Source organism: Carcharhinus amblyrhynchos, chromosome 4, assembly GCF_965287045.1.
Source record: "Carcharhinus amblyrhynchos chromosome 4, sCarAmb.v2.hapA, whole genome shotgun sequence".
NCBI classification, from domain to species: Eukaryota; Metazoa; Chordata; class Chondrichthyes; order Carcharhiniformes; family Carcharhinidae; genus Carcharhinus; species Carcharhinus amblyrhynchos.
Window position 1 is genome coordinate 116119974 of NC_137327.1, and position 16470 is coordinate 116136443.

General features: G+C 40.7%; 1 protein-coding gene across 1 annotated transcript in view; it reads left to right on the forward strand.

Annotated features, from left to right (window-relative positions):
• The window catches only part of LOC145342314 (transmembrane 9 superfamily member 2-like), a 77273-nt gene extending 60803 nt beyond the window's left edge, over positions 1-16470 (forward strand). Inside the window, exons 15-17 of the mRNA XM_080187790.1 lie at positions 28-139; positions 3082-3253; positions 15463-16470. Of these exons, the coding sequence (XP_080043916.1) occupies positions 28-139; positions 3082-3253; positions 15463-15530 (352 nt within the window). The 3' untranslated portion in view covers positions 15531-16470. The remainder of the gene's footprint in view (positions 1-27; positions 140-3081; positions 3254-15462) is intronic.

The following is a 16470-nucleotide window of genomic DNA, read 5'->3' on the forward strand; positions in this document are numbered from 1 at the left end:
TGTATTAATTATATGCTCCATTTTTAGGTCTCATCAGATGTATTATATGTTCGGTTTCCTTTTCTTGGTATTCATCATTCTACTCATCACTTGCTCAGAAGCCACCATCCTGCTCTGTTACTTCCACCTTTGCGCAGAGGTTTGTACTCCCAAGTTCATTATCTCCTGCTTTATTTGGTATTTGTTACAATAATGTAGCAGCAATTCATGCTGAAACACTAGTGCAGCAGCGACAGTGATGTGCTGTCGGTTTTACGTCTTCCCATTCCTTTTATTCCTGTTCGACAAAAAAAAAGAGGTTCACCCTCTGTCAGTGGGTTTATTGTAATTGAAATGTGTTTTATTCATGGTTGTTACATGTTTGGCCTTTAGGGGTGAGTGTGAAATGTTATAATGAGATTAAAAGATTGATTTATTTCTACTCTTTCCAATTTAAAGGTTGAGGACTGCTTTATTGATAAATTTTGTTAGCAACATCCTCAAATAACTCCAGGTTCATCAAACATGATTTCCCATTCATAAATTCATGTTGACTATGCCCAATCAGATCATTATTATCTAAATGTCCATTTATCATGTTGTTTATAAGATATTCCAGCATTTCCCTATCAAGGGTAAATGGTCTGCAGTTCTGTTTTCTGTCACTCTGCCTACTCTATGGGGTGATGTTTGTCACCTTGCAATATTTGCTGCCCGTTGCTGGTTCTTAGCTCCACCCAAACACATTCCACACTCTGCTCTGAGGAAGAGTTATACAGACTTGAAAGTAATTCTGTTCTTTACAAATGTTGACAGACCCTTTGAATTTTTCCAGCATTTTCTGTTTTTATTTCAGATTCCACAGTTTGTTCTTTTGATCTGAGATTCTACTTACTAATGTACTGATTCCTCTCCTTTTCCTTTGTGACTCTCCTTCCTAAATGTTGAATGGCCTTCGTTTCCCAGTCTTGATCATCCTGTAGCCTTGTTTCCTAACAGCAATTAGATCATACCCATTTACCTGTACTTTAAATGCATCACAACAAGGCAGATTATTTAAAATCACCAATTAGAGTGCCTTTGTCTTTGAATTTTTCAGCTTTTTAAAACTATAAGAAGAGCTAGTATTTGTGTTTTATAAATGAAGACAATTAATGAAAGAAACAATGGCAGATTTATTCAAAGCATTGGTTAGACCACCGTTGGATGCAGTTTAGATGCTCCGTTACAGAAAGAGCAATAAAGCCATAGAGTGGATAGTGTAGATTCAACTGGAAGATGCTAGGGATATGGAACTGTAATTAGAAGAAGGACACTGTTCCCAATGAAGCAAAGAAGGCCAAAAGGAAATTTAGTTGACACTTTTAGGTGTGGTTTTGAGATGAAATTCTCTTATTTACAGCATCCACTGTAAATAGGGGGGGAAATTGCGTTGACACCAAATTCACTTCTATAAGTGATGGGATTGAAGCGTTGGAGATTCTGAAACCTTTTTGCAAATCTCTGCTTTGTTGGTTCTGGGTCATTACTAGGACTGTATGGTAGCTTTCCCAGAGCTCCATGCAGCTTCCATTCCATTCATGTGCCTTTCAAAGACCAGGTGATGCTGTGATGCTGTATCTAATTGCAGCCAGGCCAGATAACATGCTGGTGATGTAGGGGAGATTCAAAACTGACATTTGCCACTTATGTTGATAGACAATTTACTGGGACTTTTTGAAGGGTAATTATTGAATAGGCCCGTGAATTTGTATTGTGATTTGTAGTTAACCTTGCGCCTGGTTTTCAGTTAAAGACTTAAATAATGAGGGGCATAGATCAGCTAGATAGTATCTTTTCCTAAAGATAGGGGAGTCTAAAACTACAAGGCGTAGATTTAAGGTGAGAGGGGAGAGATACAAAAGTGTCTAGAGAGGCAATTTTTTCACATGGGGTGGCAAGTGTTTGGAACGAGCTGCCAGAGGTAGTAGTAGAGGTGGGTACAATTCTCTTTTAAAAAGCATTTGGACAGTTACAATGGTATAGCGGAATATGGGCGATTGGGACTAGCTTCGGGGCTTTTAAAAAAAAAAAAGGGGGGGCAGCATGGACAAGTTGAGCCGAAGGGCCTGTTTCCATGCTGTATATCTCTGACCCTTTGAGGTGTTAATATATTGACCTAGTTTGGTGTTTGAACGATTTGCAGGAGGACTGAAAATGGGTCTGAGTCCCTGTTCGTGATTGCTCCTGGTAACGTGTGTGGGTCTTTGGGCAAGGACAAGATTATTTGGCTTTGAGATCCTTTGTGATGGTCTGCTGCTTACCATCGAGGTTCATGGTCACTTGAGCCAGGGGAGTACCTAGTGCCAGTGGAGCTGAACCCTGGTGAAGAATCTGCTTTCAAGAGGGGAACTCAAGAAAACAATCATTTTATTATGGTGTATGCTTCTCTGTAATCCAGTTAATGATGATTTGCTGAGCACCTTCTTAGTTTCCACCCTATGATAGGTTGTTTTCGCTGATATTTTGTAAAGCAGCTCTGAATTTGAGTTCTAAAAATCTGTGTGTTTACATTTAAATAAAATATCTGTCAAATATGTTAATCATCTTGCCTGTGAAGATATTGGGCAAGTTTTAATGTGCCTTTGCAGGCTGGTGGGAGGTCTGTTGTCATTATTCTGCCCTCAGGCCATATTCTCGGGTTAGCATAGGGGCAGCAGGTCACTTGAGGCTTTTGGCCAAATGGAATGTTGTGTGGTTGATTTCCAGGACCCCACCTGTCCCCTCATTCGCACGTCAGTGCGACGCCTGGTGAAAACTGGGAAGTCAGTCTTCAGGAAGACTTTTGAGGTTCTTCCTGTCAGCCTGGTCACACTGTACCCCCCCAACTTTGAGCTGGTTACTGGATGTGAAGTCATCCAGTATTTCAGGTTGACTGTTTTCCCTACACAGTGCAGGATAGGGACACTCATTTGACCCTGACGTCAGGGTCCCAACCCAAAGGGCAAAATCCTACAACGTGCAATGTATTTCTGTGTTTCAATGCTTTGACATTGTGCAGCATTCCATTTTCTTGGAACGGATTCTATTTAACTAATGTTATGCTATTTTATTGCTTTACAGGATTACCATTGGTGGTGGAGATCGTTCCTCACAAGTGGTTTTACAGCTGTTTACTTCTTTGTATATGCTGTTCATTACTTCTTCTCCAAGCTTCAGATCTCGGGTGCTGCAAGCACAATACTATACTTTGGATACACGCTCATTATGGTCTTGATCTTTTTTCTCTTTACAGGTAGGATGGAACTTTGTGATATTTATCTACCTACTCCCTATCCTTTGGCCTTGTCCCAGGTGAAATGCATTTTTGCTTTTTAAATAAAGCTGAGTGATAAATGTCATCCAAAGGATTCACCAGTGGTGCCAAAATATTTTCAGTAGTTTTCTGGAGATGGATTTGCCAGTATTGATAATTGTGGCTTTTAAAATTTGTTACTGGATGTAGGTGTCGCTATTGAAGCATTTGTTCCTCATTCCTAACAGCTTTGCAAAGATGGCAGTGGGCTACGTTTTTGAACTCTTGCAGGCCACTTTTGAGGGAGGATAGTTAAGGATCAAACACACTGGCAGGCCAGACCAGCTAAGGACAACAGGCTAGGGCTGAACCAGGCAGGTTTTTGCAACAATCTGACAGCTTCATGCTCAATGTTACTATTACCTGCGTTTAACAACTGGGTTCTCATTCTGAAAATGCCCACGGTAGGATTTGAAATGACATTCTCTGGATTAATGACCCTGATGTTGTCCTGTAGTATAACCACTACGCTGCCATACTGCTTTCAGTGTAAGGCATAGCTGTTTTTTTTTTTGTTCTGTTGGCGGTGATGAATGAGCAAGTTTAATCCTTTGTAATGCGGCAATGTATTATTCCATTTGCACGCTTTTCGTTCTCCTTGATTTGATGCATGTAAACATCTGAATTTCAGTTAAACTTTTGCAGTTGGGGTGTTGGTCAAAGTGGACACGTTAATATCAATATTTCTCCTGCCCTGATGTAAGGTATTGAACTGACAGGAAAGCAGCCCTGATCACCTCAATAAGGCAAGAGTCTAACAGCAAAACAAGATGTGTAATCTATTTCCTTTTAGTCACTTTGACAGAAATCCATCACAGTGCTGATGAGTCCCAGGCTGCAGAATGCTGAAACATCCAGAAATTTGTTTATCTGATGCAAATTGTTTGCTCACAAGACACTATCAATTATATTGCAAAACCAATAATAAATTGAGATCGTACGGCAGGTTGTAACCATGGCACGTCACTGACTCGAAATAAAGTGAATAATGTAAAAAGCTTTTTACTGAATTTTCTTTAATGTGCATTTTTCAAAAATAAATTGCGTGCTTGTGCAAGCCTCGGTATTCGAACATGGCATTCATTAACCAGGTGGCACTCTGGCAGGTTTGTTGTTTCAAACAATGCATAATGCAGTCCATTTTCTGGCAGGAACTAATCTTTCTAAATTAGTATTTTGTTCTCTTCTATATTGCTGCATGAGTGATTCCTTTTGTGAGAATGGGATTTTGGTCTATTATGGATATATATTATTTGTACTTGGGTGATTGCTGCAGCACCCACCACTGTGAGGAAATGGTGAGCTTCAGGAAGCCTGTGGCAGCTGGGCCTGGAGTCCTTCTGCATGACTTATAATCAGCTGCTCGTGCTTAGAATCCCTACGAGTTCATACAGTGAAATGAAAGTGTGTGGTTGAGCTAAAGTCAGGGCTTTAACATGGATCTTTCCTTTTTTTCTTACAAGGAAAATTTTGAAACGATTTGTTATGGTTTTATTATTTTCCGGATTGGTTGAAAATGGCTTCAGTGTGACTCACTGTTCCTTCTGAGCTGAATTTAAATAAAGAACAAGCAAGGGAACATAGACAGCAGTAGCTCTGGGCAATCTTTAGGCTGAAAAATAGACACTAGGAACTGAATTAGGACTGGCATGTGTTCTATTGGACTATTTTCACTGACTGTAGTATTTGTTCTTTGCTGTTAGCATATTACAGGATTGTACAACACTGTCAAATTTCAGATAAAGTTGGTCATGATAGTCATTGTTTTGACTTTTTTTAAAGATGGCTGTGCATCACTTGGTGTAAAATGTATTACAACAGAATAGGGATGGGTACAGGTTTAATGTGCTGAGTTTGATTAAATCTGAGTGCAGCAGTGGCAGGTTGAAGAATTGGACTGCTTTGAGAAGGAAGAATGTTCAGGTTTATGGGGACAAGACATGAGATGAATTACTTATTTGGAGAGGTTCTGCAGACACAATGGGCCAAATGGCTTCCTGTGTTGCAACAAATGTGTTTAAAGCATCAAGTATAATTGCTCTGCATTTTTGAAATTTGGTGGCAGAGTAAGTAGATATGTGTGCATGTGGTGCTAATCAAGAGGGGCTGCTTTGTCCTAGATGGTGTCAAGCTTCGAGTGTTGTTGGAGCTGCACCCATCCAAACAAGTGGGGAGTATTCCATCACATTCCTGAATTGTGCCTTGTAGATGGTGGATAGGTTCTGGCGAAATCAGGCGTGAGTTACTCGCCGCTGTATTCCTAGCTTCTGATCTGCTCTTGTAGCCATTGTTTATATGGTGAGTCCAGTTGAGTTTCTGGTCAATAGTAACCCCAGTGATGTTGACAGTTATCGATTGGATTTATTATTGTTACATCTATTATTATAGAGTGAAAAGTATTGTTTCTTGCACGCTATACAGCATACCGTTCATAGAGAAGAAAAGCAGAGTGTGCAGAATGCGATGTTACAGTCAGAGCTAGGGTGTGGGGGAATTCAGTGATGGTATCAGTTTCTACAGGTAGAAGGTAGCAAATGTAACCCCACTATTTATAGGGAGGTAGAGAGAAAAGGGATTATAGACCAATCAACCTGATGTTGGTAATGGGGAAAATGTTCAAGTTCATTATCAAGGATTTAACAGCAAAGCGCTTTCAAAACAGTGGCAGGATAGTGTCAGGTTGGATTTACAAAGGAGAAATCATGCTTGACAAATCCACTGAATTCTTTGAGAATGTAACTAGTGGAGTTGATGAGAGGGAGCCAGTGGATGTGGTTTACTTGGACTTCTGATGAAGTCCCACATGAGAAATTAGTGTGTAAAATTAACACACGTGGGATTGAAGGTAGTGTATTGAGATGTTTGCCAGTTTTCTATACAGGAAACAGAGTGGGAATAAACAGACCTTTTTCCAAGTGGCAGGCAGTGACTACTGGGGTTCTCGGGGATCAGTGTGAGGACTCCAGCTATTTACAGTGTATATGAACAATTTAGATGAGGGAACTAAATGTAATATCTCCAAATTTGCAGATGGCTCCAAGCTGGATGGGAGGGTGAGCTGTGAGGAGGACACAGGCATTTGTGTGATTTGGACAGGCTGAGTGGGCAAATGGATGGCAGATGTGGATAAATGTGAAGTTATCCAGTGTGAGCAAACACAGGCATATTATCTGATTAGCTATAGATTTGGAGAGAGGAATGTCCAATGATACCTTGAATCATAGCATCCCTACACTACAGACAGAGGCCATTCGGCCTATCAAGTCTTCACTGACCACAATTCCACCCAGGAACTACCCCCATATCACTACGTACTTACCCACTAATCCCTCTAACCTATGCATCTCAGGACACTAAGGGCAATTTTTTTTTAGCATGGCCAATTAACCTAACCTGCGCATCTTTAGACTGAGAGGAAACTGGAGCACCCGGAGGAAACCACGCAGACATGAGGAGAATGTGCAAACTCCCCACAGACAATGACCCGAGCTGGGAATAGAACCCAGGTCCCTGGAGCTGTGAAGCAGCAGTGCTAACCACTGTGCTGCCGTGCCGCCCAGGACACCTGGGTGTCCTTATATACCAGTCACTGAAAGTAAGCATGCAGAGTATGTCCATGGTGTGTGAGGTTCTTGATTATGTTGGCTGCTTTTTTGTGGCATTGGAAAGCGTAGACAGTCAGTGGATGGGAGGCTGGTTTGTGTGATGGACTTGTTCACAACACTTTGTAGTTTCTTGTGGTCTTGGTCAGAGCAGGAGCTATAGCTAGTTGTGATACTTTGGAAAGGATGTTTTCTGTGGTGCATCTGTAAAATTTGGTGATAGTCATAGTGGACGTGCTGAGTTTACTTCTCGAGAAAGTAGAGGCACTGGTGGGCTTCCTTTAACAGTTTCATTGACATGGAGGGACCAGGAAGGTGGTTGGTGATCTGGATACCTAAAACCTTGGAGTTCGCAACCATTTGCACTTCATCCCTACAGATGTAAATGGCATGTTCTCCACTATGCTTCCTGCAGTCAATGACTATCTCCTACATCTTATTGACATTGAGGGAGAGATTATTGTCATCACACCATTTCACCAGATTCTCTATCTCATTCCTGCACTCTTTCACTGTTTGAGATCTGATCTGCTATGGTGGTGTCATCAGCAAACTTGAAAGTGGAATTTGGCCATGTGGTCGTAGGTGTATAAGAAATATAGTAGGGGGTTAAGGACTCAGTCTTGCAGAACATTGATGTTGAGGATTATCACTGAGGTATTGTTGCCTATCCTTATTGATTGCGATCGATGGGTTAGGAAGTCTTGGAACTGGGCCCTCAGCTCCGGAGTTTGGTCTCCTTCTCTGAGGAAGGGTGCTCTTTTTCACAAGATGGTGCAGCAAAGGTTTACCAGACTGATTCCTAAGGTGGAGGATCTGTCATGAGGAGAGATTGAGACGGTGAGGATTATATTCGCTGGGGTTTAGCTGGAATTTCATAGAACCTATAAAATTCTTACAGGATTAGACCAGGTAGATGCAGGAAGGATATCCCTATTGGTGGGGGAGTCCAAAACCAGGGTCACAGTCTGAGGATATGAGATAAACCTGTTAGGACTGAGATTAGGAGAAATTTCTTGACCCAGAGTAGTGAGCCTGCGGAACTTCTATCACTGAAAGCAGCTGAGGCCAAAACATTGCTCCCAGTAATCTGATTCACTTGTCAGTCAAAAATCCCGTTTAAAGTTACCTGATTAAGAAACACTAGAAAGAGGATGCTGAGTTTGAAATTGCATTAAATTCTGCATTCTGTAACCATGGTCACTATAATTGAGTTCTGATGCTGAAACTGCTTAATGAATCATAGTTAAATTCAGGCACATCAATATTACAAAAATAATCGGCAACACTAATTTTTATGAAAATAAATTTGTGATTGCTTTATGTTAACTATCTATATTTCAATTTTATTTCTAAAGTGAACATCTGTTGTTATTCTTGACATATGGAGTTGTAATTAAAGATGATGTTGGGATATTAAAATGAAGCAGCTATGAGTGAACGATCATTTTCTGCCTATTTTTAACAGTGTGCACATCAGATTTCAGATGCACGGGATTATGCTGTGTTTGCTCCATCAAAGTGAATAATCCGTTACTGTGAGGGGAAACAAAAATCAGTTTATGTAATTACCAATTTCATACAAGTATTTTCAATTAAGTCAGATTGAAGGGAAAATGTAGTCATCATAATTAACCAGTTGTAATAAAATGGAAGCATTTACAAGACATTTGGATAGCTAAGTAGATAGTGAAGGTTGAGAGGGATATGGGCCAAACGCAGGCGAATGAGACTAGTTCAGTTTAGGAAACCTGGTCAGCTTGGGGAAAGAACCATTTTATGTCAACTCTTTGCCTCCTATCTGCTAACCTTTCTCTCCATCTCAGGACATTACCTGCAATCTCACGTGCTTTGGCTTTACATCGTAATCTGTTATGTAAGATCTTGATGAAAGTCTTGTGAAAATTTAAATAATCCACATCCACCGGTTCTCCTTGGTCAACTCTACTAGTTATATCCTCAAAGAATTTTAATAGATTCTTCAAACATGGTTTCCCTTTTTGTAAATCCACGCTGACTTTGATTATTCCACTGCCTTCCAAATACGGAGCTATATAATCCTTGATAATAGACTCTAACACCTTCCCCAGTGCTGATGTTAGGCTCACTGGTCTATAGTTCCCTGTTTTCTCTTTATCTCGCTTTTTGAATAGTGGGCTTATATTAGCTAACCTCCAATCTGTAGGAACAATTTCAGAGTCCAAAGAATTTTGGACAATAACCACCAATAAATCTACTATTTCCAGGGCCACTTTCTTAAGTACTCTGTGATGAAGATTATCAGGATCTGGAGATTTATCCACCTTCAGTCCCATCAATTTCCCCAAAACCATATCTCCAATACTGAATTCCTTCAGCTCCTCACTAAAACACGGTTCTTTGAGAACATCTGGCACATTATACATGTCTTCCTTTGTGAAGACTGAAGCAAAGTACAAATTTAGCTCCTCAGCCATTTCATGTTATCCCATTGAGTTCTCCTGTTTCTGACTATAAGGTGTCTACATTTGTCTTTGTCAATCTTTTTCTCTTTATATACCTGTAGAAGCTCTTATAGTCAGTTTTTATGTTCCCTGCTAGCTTACTTTCATATTCTATTTTTCCCTCAATTCCTTGGTCCTCCTTTGCTGAAATTTAAACTGCTTCCAATCCTCAAGTCCATTGCTGTCTCTTGTATGCTTTTTTTGAACCTAATACTATCTCTAATTTATGGGCATGTCTCCACTTTAGAGAGCATGTAGAAGAGGTTTACAAGAATGGTTCCAGGAATGAGAAACTTCAGTGATGAGGATAGATTGGAGAGGTTGGGACTGTTCTCCTTGGAGAGAAGACGCCTCAGAGGAGACTTCATAGAGAAGTTCAATTTCATAAGGGGTCTAGAAGGAATAGGGAGAAACTGTTCCCCAGGCTGAAAGGCTCAAGGATGCGAGGGCATAGATTTAAAATGATTTGCAAAAAAAGCAAATATGATGTGAGAAAAAAGCTTTTTCATACAAGTTGTTTAAGTCTGGAATGCACAGCTTGGAAGTGTAGTAGAGGCAGGTTCAAGCGAGGGTTTTGGGAGGGCATTCTGTGCCGTGATATGGGGAAAAGGCAGGTGAATCATACTAAGCCATAATACTCATTTGAAGAGCTGGTGCAGACACGATGGGCCAAATGTCATTACAACTTAATGAAGTGGCAGATATATCAGTAACCAGAGAGGCAGATTTGAGATGATTTGCAAAAGATCAACTCAAGGAAATTTATTTTTACGTAGTTATTATTTGGAGAGGAATGCTGCAAGAATGGTGGTGGAAACAGATTTAATAGTCCTGTTCAGAAAAATAATTGTATGTATTGGAAATGGAAATAAAATTACTTGGTATGGGGAAAGCTCAACACCGGGCAGCTAGTACCATGGACTGGCCACATTCTGTGCTGCATCAATCTGTAATTATTTGGCAGAAGACAAATGAGGCTTCATTTTTATCAGTTATATATGGAAGAGAGCATGCAATTGCGACTAATATGATGAGATGCCCCCTGCTCTTCAAATGGAGGAGAGCGCTGATTGGGTCTGGTACCACCCCATGTTCCTATCATTGTTTGCCAGTTAGGGAGGACTTCCACAAAGTAAAGTAATGGTCAGCTCTCACTGCAGTTTTCCACTTGAGGAAAATCAAGGTGCAACAGATTGCTGAGAAAATATCATTCATTCTGGAAAGTGCATCTTCCAATCAGGAAACTGGCTGAGAGCACCTGCACCCAAGGCACTTCACCTGCAGAACTGAGTCCTTATCATGAGGAGAGATTGGGTTGGCTGAGCTTGTATTTGCTGGAGTTTCAAAGAATGAGGGCATCTCATTGAAAGGTATGAAGTTCTTGACAGGGCTGGACAGGCTGAATGTAGGGATGATGGGGGCTTCTAGAAGAATCTCAGGATACAGAGTGGACCTTTGAGAATCCCCTCATGGGCTGAAAGGGAGCCTAAGGCTCCCTTTCAGCCCATCAAGTCTGCACCAACTCTCTGGTAGGCCACTCATCTTCTCCCTGCCTTCCCCCTTCACGGGGCTATTCCACCTAACCACCTCCACATTTTTGCATGGTGCGAGAACCTCAAGCATCCAGAGGAAACCCACACAGACACTGGGAAACTTCACAGTCAGTTACCCAAGGTCGGAATCAAAGTCAGTGCCCTGGCACTGTAAGGCAGCAGTGCTAACCACTGTGCTACTGAGATGTGGACTTAGAAACTTCAGTAGGATGGTGAACGTGTGGCATTTGCTACCACAGAACGTTGTGGAGACCAAGTCACTGACGGTAGTTAAGAGAGCAGTAGATGGATTTCTTGGTAGTAAAGTGCCAAAGATATGGGGCAAGTGTAGGAGTATGGTGTTGAGATAGAGGATCAGCCATGATGCATTGAATGGTGGAGTAGGCTCAGTGGGCTGAATGGCCTGCTCCTATTTTCAATCAGAGCAAGCTCTGACAGTCAGAACTATATTCTTTCTGCATTGGGGAGTTAGGTGGGGGTGGCTCTTCCATGGAGGGGCAACTTCAAAGGCAACACATCTGAAAAATGGGTCTTTGATTCTGAAATTTCAATGTGCATTGTTGGTAAATAATTTTAGTTGCTATGGGGAATAATAGATGCATCTGTAGTGCTGGCTGCTGCTGTTATGGCAACTTAGAACTTCAAATGATAACCATTTGATAAGCAGAACATTGTTTAGAAATGCAAGTTCTTACATATGCAGGTACAGAGTTAAAGCTGTTTCCCAATTGGCAGTTTACAAATACCAGAAAAATTAATTTTAAAATACATTTCAGTTGCTAATCACTGTTTCAATCTCGAAGAATAAATGAAAGAAAATTATATTTTTACTAATGTTCTTAAAATTTTAAATCTGTTTTCATGAAAAGCATAAACTCCTTGCTCACAGAAATAGGAGTGTGTGCATTTAAAGACTTCAGTAATTAAGGAATCTATTATTGTGCAAGAGGGACATAGGAATTGGTAGATGGGGCTGGGGAACAGAGTTGATCGAGTTCACCTTCCACCATCCTGGCACTTGTGTGTTATGACAATAACTGAGTAATTGACTAATCACAGTGATTCATCTCTCTGTGATTTACAACTGACCCAGACATGAGGTGAGAAAGTCTACATGGGATTGGGAACCATACATTCAAAATCACCTCTTCCTACACCACATGTCATATCTCAAATTAAACAAATACTCAATCTCAAAATGTTAAGTTCCAAGCGTTAGCTTTGTTCTGTTGCCTCCCACTTTGCTTTCTGCCCTGGAGCCATCAGAGTCCTGAATGAGTTACAACTCCATCTTGGCATTACAATCTGCTACCATCAAAAATGAAGCTTGAAAAGCTCTCTTGTGACAGAGGCAGCTGTGGAATTTTGAGAAGTGGTCTTGCAGTTCACTTCGGCAGGGCGGGGGGGGGGGCGTGGAGGGGGAGTTGTAAATTTTGACTTTTTACCTTGTGACAGGTTGTATCAGACTTTCATCAGCTTGTATATAATGGTTTAAAGTTAGGTGGCACAGTGGTTAGCACTGCTGCCTCACAGCACCAGGGACCTGGGTTTGATTCCAGCTTATGTCACTGTCTGCGGGGAGTCTACACATTCTCATGTTTCTGTGGGTTTCCTCCGGGCACTCTGGTTTTCTCCCACAGTCTGAAAGACATGCTGGCCATGCTGAATTCTCCCTCCATGTACCCGAACAGGCACCGAAGTGTGGCAGCTAGGCGATTTACACAGTAACTTCATTGCAGTATTAATGTAAGCCAACTTGTGACAATAAATGAACTTTAAACAGATGTCCCTTCATGGAAAAAATGGCTGTCCTTACACAATCTGGCCACCTTGTTACTCTAGTGCAACGCTAATTTGTTTAAGTCACCCTTGAAGTGTCCAAGTAAACTTCCAACAACTTTCATTTGTGTTGCACCTCCAACACAGTTGCAATGTCCCAAGGTACTTATCAAGACTGACACCAGGCCACAGGTGACCAAGCTTTGCCAGAAAGGAAGGTTGTATCAGGTGCCTTAGATGGGGAAGAAGTCGAGAGGTTTAAAAAGGGAATTCCAGAAATTAGGACCTCAACAACTTGAGGCTTGATCACCATCTGGGGAGGATGTATAGTTGGCCAGAATTGGAGGGTTGTGGGGCTAAAATACTTCATGACCTCTGCTCCCCAATTCCATGGAAAGATTTGAAACTCAAGTGATAGCACAAGTCTTCAGTACTATTGCTGGAACGTTGTCTGGGCCCATAGCCTTTGCAGCCAAGTATCTTCTGTCATTTCTTAATATCATGTGGAATGAATCAGCTGGCATTTGTGATGCTGGGGAGCACTGGAGGAGGCCAAGATGGATCACTTCTAGTTGATTGTTGCAAATACTTCAGTCGTAGCTTTTGCACTGATGAGCTGGCCTCCTCCATCATTGGGGATGTTTGTGGAGCCTCCTCCTTCAGTGGGTTGGATGTGGCAGGACTGCAGAGCTTAGATCTGATCCATTGGTTGTGGGGTCATCTAGCTCTGTCTATCACTTGCTGCTTACTCTGGGCAAGTGATATAGCCCTGTGTTCTTGCTTCACCAGGGTTAGGTATGCCTAGTGTTACTCCTGCCATGTCCTCCTTCACTCTTTATTGAAGCAGAAAAACGTTTTTCTCTGCAGTAGAAGCAGTTTATATTGGAGGTACTCAGGTCTGTGGGCAGAGTAACAAAGTCAACATTTCAGATCAAAGACTTTTCATTCAGAACAGGAATATGTTTTGTGATGCACCAAGTTTCAGGCAATTACAGAGGCAGGGAGAGTGAGAGGGCAGGAAAGAACAGAAGGGAAATACAGTGATGGGTTGAAAGGCAGGAGTGATTGACTGTCGAAAGGGATAATGATGCAAGTCAAAAGGAGATGTTAATAGGACAAGTAAGGAAAGAAAGACCTTTCCAAAGGAGGATTAAGTGGAGTGTAAAAGGTGGCACGATCATTAATGCTGCTGCCTTACAGCACCAGGGACCCGATTCAATTTCCAGCTTGGGTCACTGTCTGTCTGTGTGGAATTTGCACATTTTCCCTGTGTCTGCAAGAGTTTCCTCCTACAATTGAAAGACGTGCTGGTTTGGTGCATTGACCATGCTAAATTCTCCCTCAGTGTTCCTGAACAGGCACCGGAGTGTGACAACTAGGGGTTTTCACAGCAACTTCATTGCAGTGTTAATGTAAGCCTATTTGTGACACTAATAAATAAACTTTAAACTTAGAAAATGGGTATTGCAAAATTGCTTGCATAGGGAAATGGGCAGGTAGCATAGCGGCTGTGTTACTGGGCTAGTAACACAGCCCTGAAACCTGGATGAATGATCCAGCAATACAAATTCAAATCCAACCATGGCAGCTGGGAAATGTAAATTAAATTAAATGTGAAATTAAAATCAGGTAGTAACCAGGCAACCAGCAGATTGTGGTAAAGACCCGTTTGTTTCACTAATGTCCTTTAGTGAAGCAAATTTGTTCTCACTCACTGGCTGATGTGAAATGTCAGACCACGTGGCTGAACGAGCACTTGGATGTATTCAAGAAGGCAGCTCTCTACCACTTTCTCAAGGGCAAATAGGTATGGACAGGGCTGGTCTTGCTATTAGCGACAAGATCCATGAATGAAAAGGTATTAATCTGAAATTGTTCAACTCTGATGTTGATATCTGGAAGGCTATGAAGTGCCAATTCTAAGTAATAACTGATATATTTCTATTCTTCCTATCTAAATATGCTACCCTATTATCATTGTTCATTTGTCAGTTTGTCCATTCTGTAAGTTTGTTAGTGTCCTTGTAGCTTGTTACAGTCCTCTTCAGTATTGACTGTTCCCTCTGACAACCCTTTACTCTCACTCTCTGCTATCTGTCTTGAAGCCACTTAGGATTCCATTCTGCCATTTAATCTAACTCCTCATTCTTTGACTTTGTTCATTAGTCTGTTAGGGGACACTTTATCCAAGACGTGTTGAAAATTCAGATTATTTACATCTGCTTTGCTCTGTTATCTTTTTGAAACATTCAAAGTTGGTCAAGCAATGTTTTTCCTCTTGAAATCCACGCTGACTTCATTATTATAGTCAGTTTATTGAATTTGAATGTCTTATCTGCTATGGTTGGACTTGAACTTCAGTCTCTGGAAGGTTATCGATCCAGGAGTCTGGATTATGAATCCGGTAATATAACCACAATGTTACTGCATTCTATCCTGCTGTTTCCCCCAGATATTATTTCTTCTTCAGATATTTTATTTATTTTAAGTATTGCAATATATTACAGCAGTAACTTTTGTGGTGTTAAATTAATATTCATTAAAACACTGCAAATTCTTTAGTGTAACACCAAATTGAGGAAATGACCAGAATTAGACTAGAAAAGTCATTTGTTGCCACTGAAGCCTCAAAGTGATTGAATTATAAAGATATTGATTGTGTTTCTGTCTGCACTACCATCATGCATGACTAATATTAATTTCCTGTTGCTAACTGTTTTTCTTTATTTCAGGGACTATTGGATTTTTTGCCTGTTTTTGGTTCGTCAACAAGATCTATAGTGTCGTGAAGGTGGATTAATAATGGGTTCCGTGTGGAACAGACTATGATGTGCATTTTCTTTTCCTTTGCATTTAAAGTATTTATCATATAGCTTAAATTCCTGAAAATTTTCTAGAGAACATTATTCTCTTTTAATTACAAATTTAGGATAATAGTAATAAAAAATAGTTTAGTTCACAGTTACTGTCAATTTGCGATCATGTACTTATGGTTGAAGTAACAGGTCAGGAAAAGCTTGGCTGGCAATTGTAAATTCAGAAACTTTAATTCATTGCATTGGTTTTGACCTTTCCGTTTTGGTTTTAGTGCATGTTTGGGCTTGCTCTCTAGCTTCATGCCACTGGTGGGTTAGTCTTGCCCAAAAGGAAGGCATGATGGATAAGTAGGCACAGATTTCCAACACTGTACCATATGCTGCAACAACACACACTGATTTTTCCAGGGCACGCTTGTGCCGGCCGAGGCTCCCCACTGGTGGCACAAGATGGAGGAATGACCGCTGCTGTGTTTATTCCAAAGATGTCAGTCACTGTGCCCTGGTGTTTCTCAGTTCCAAAGCTTGTGCTTAAATAAATAATTGAATAATTCTACTGAAATGAATTTTGGAATTTCTGTATTAAAAATTGCAATAATATCACTTGATTGTACATATTGCTTTTTCCTTTCTAATGTAAATACATATGGCATAACATTAACTAATGCTTCCTATTCTTTTTCCAGTTAGATTTTACTTTGTTCCCATTTCCCCAAAAGAGGCAAATTTGATGTTCTTTGATCTGTATTTTCATGTACTGTGATATTTTGTAAATAGTCCCAAAATCCACATTAATTTGAGCAAGGGGTTGTTTAACAAGTCTGGTAAATAGCACAGATTGGTGGCTTTGTTATCTATCCGCAGTGCCTGATTATGTCTTGAAAATATACCAATTTTTGTTCAATAAACTTGAGATGAATCATT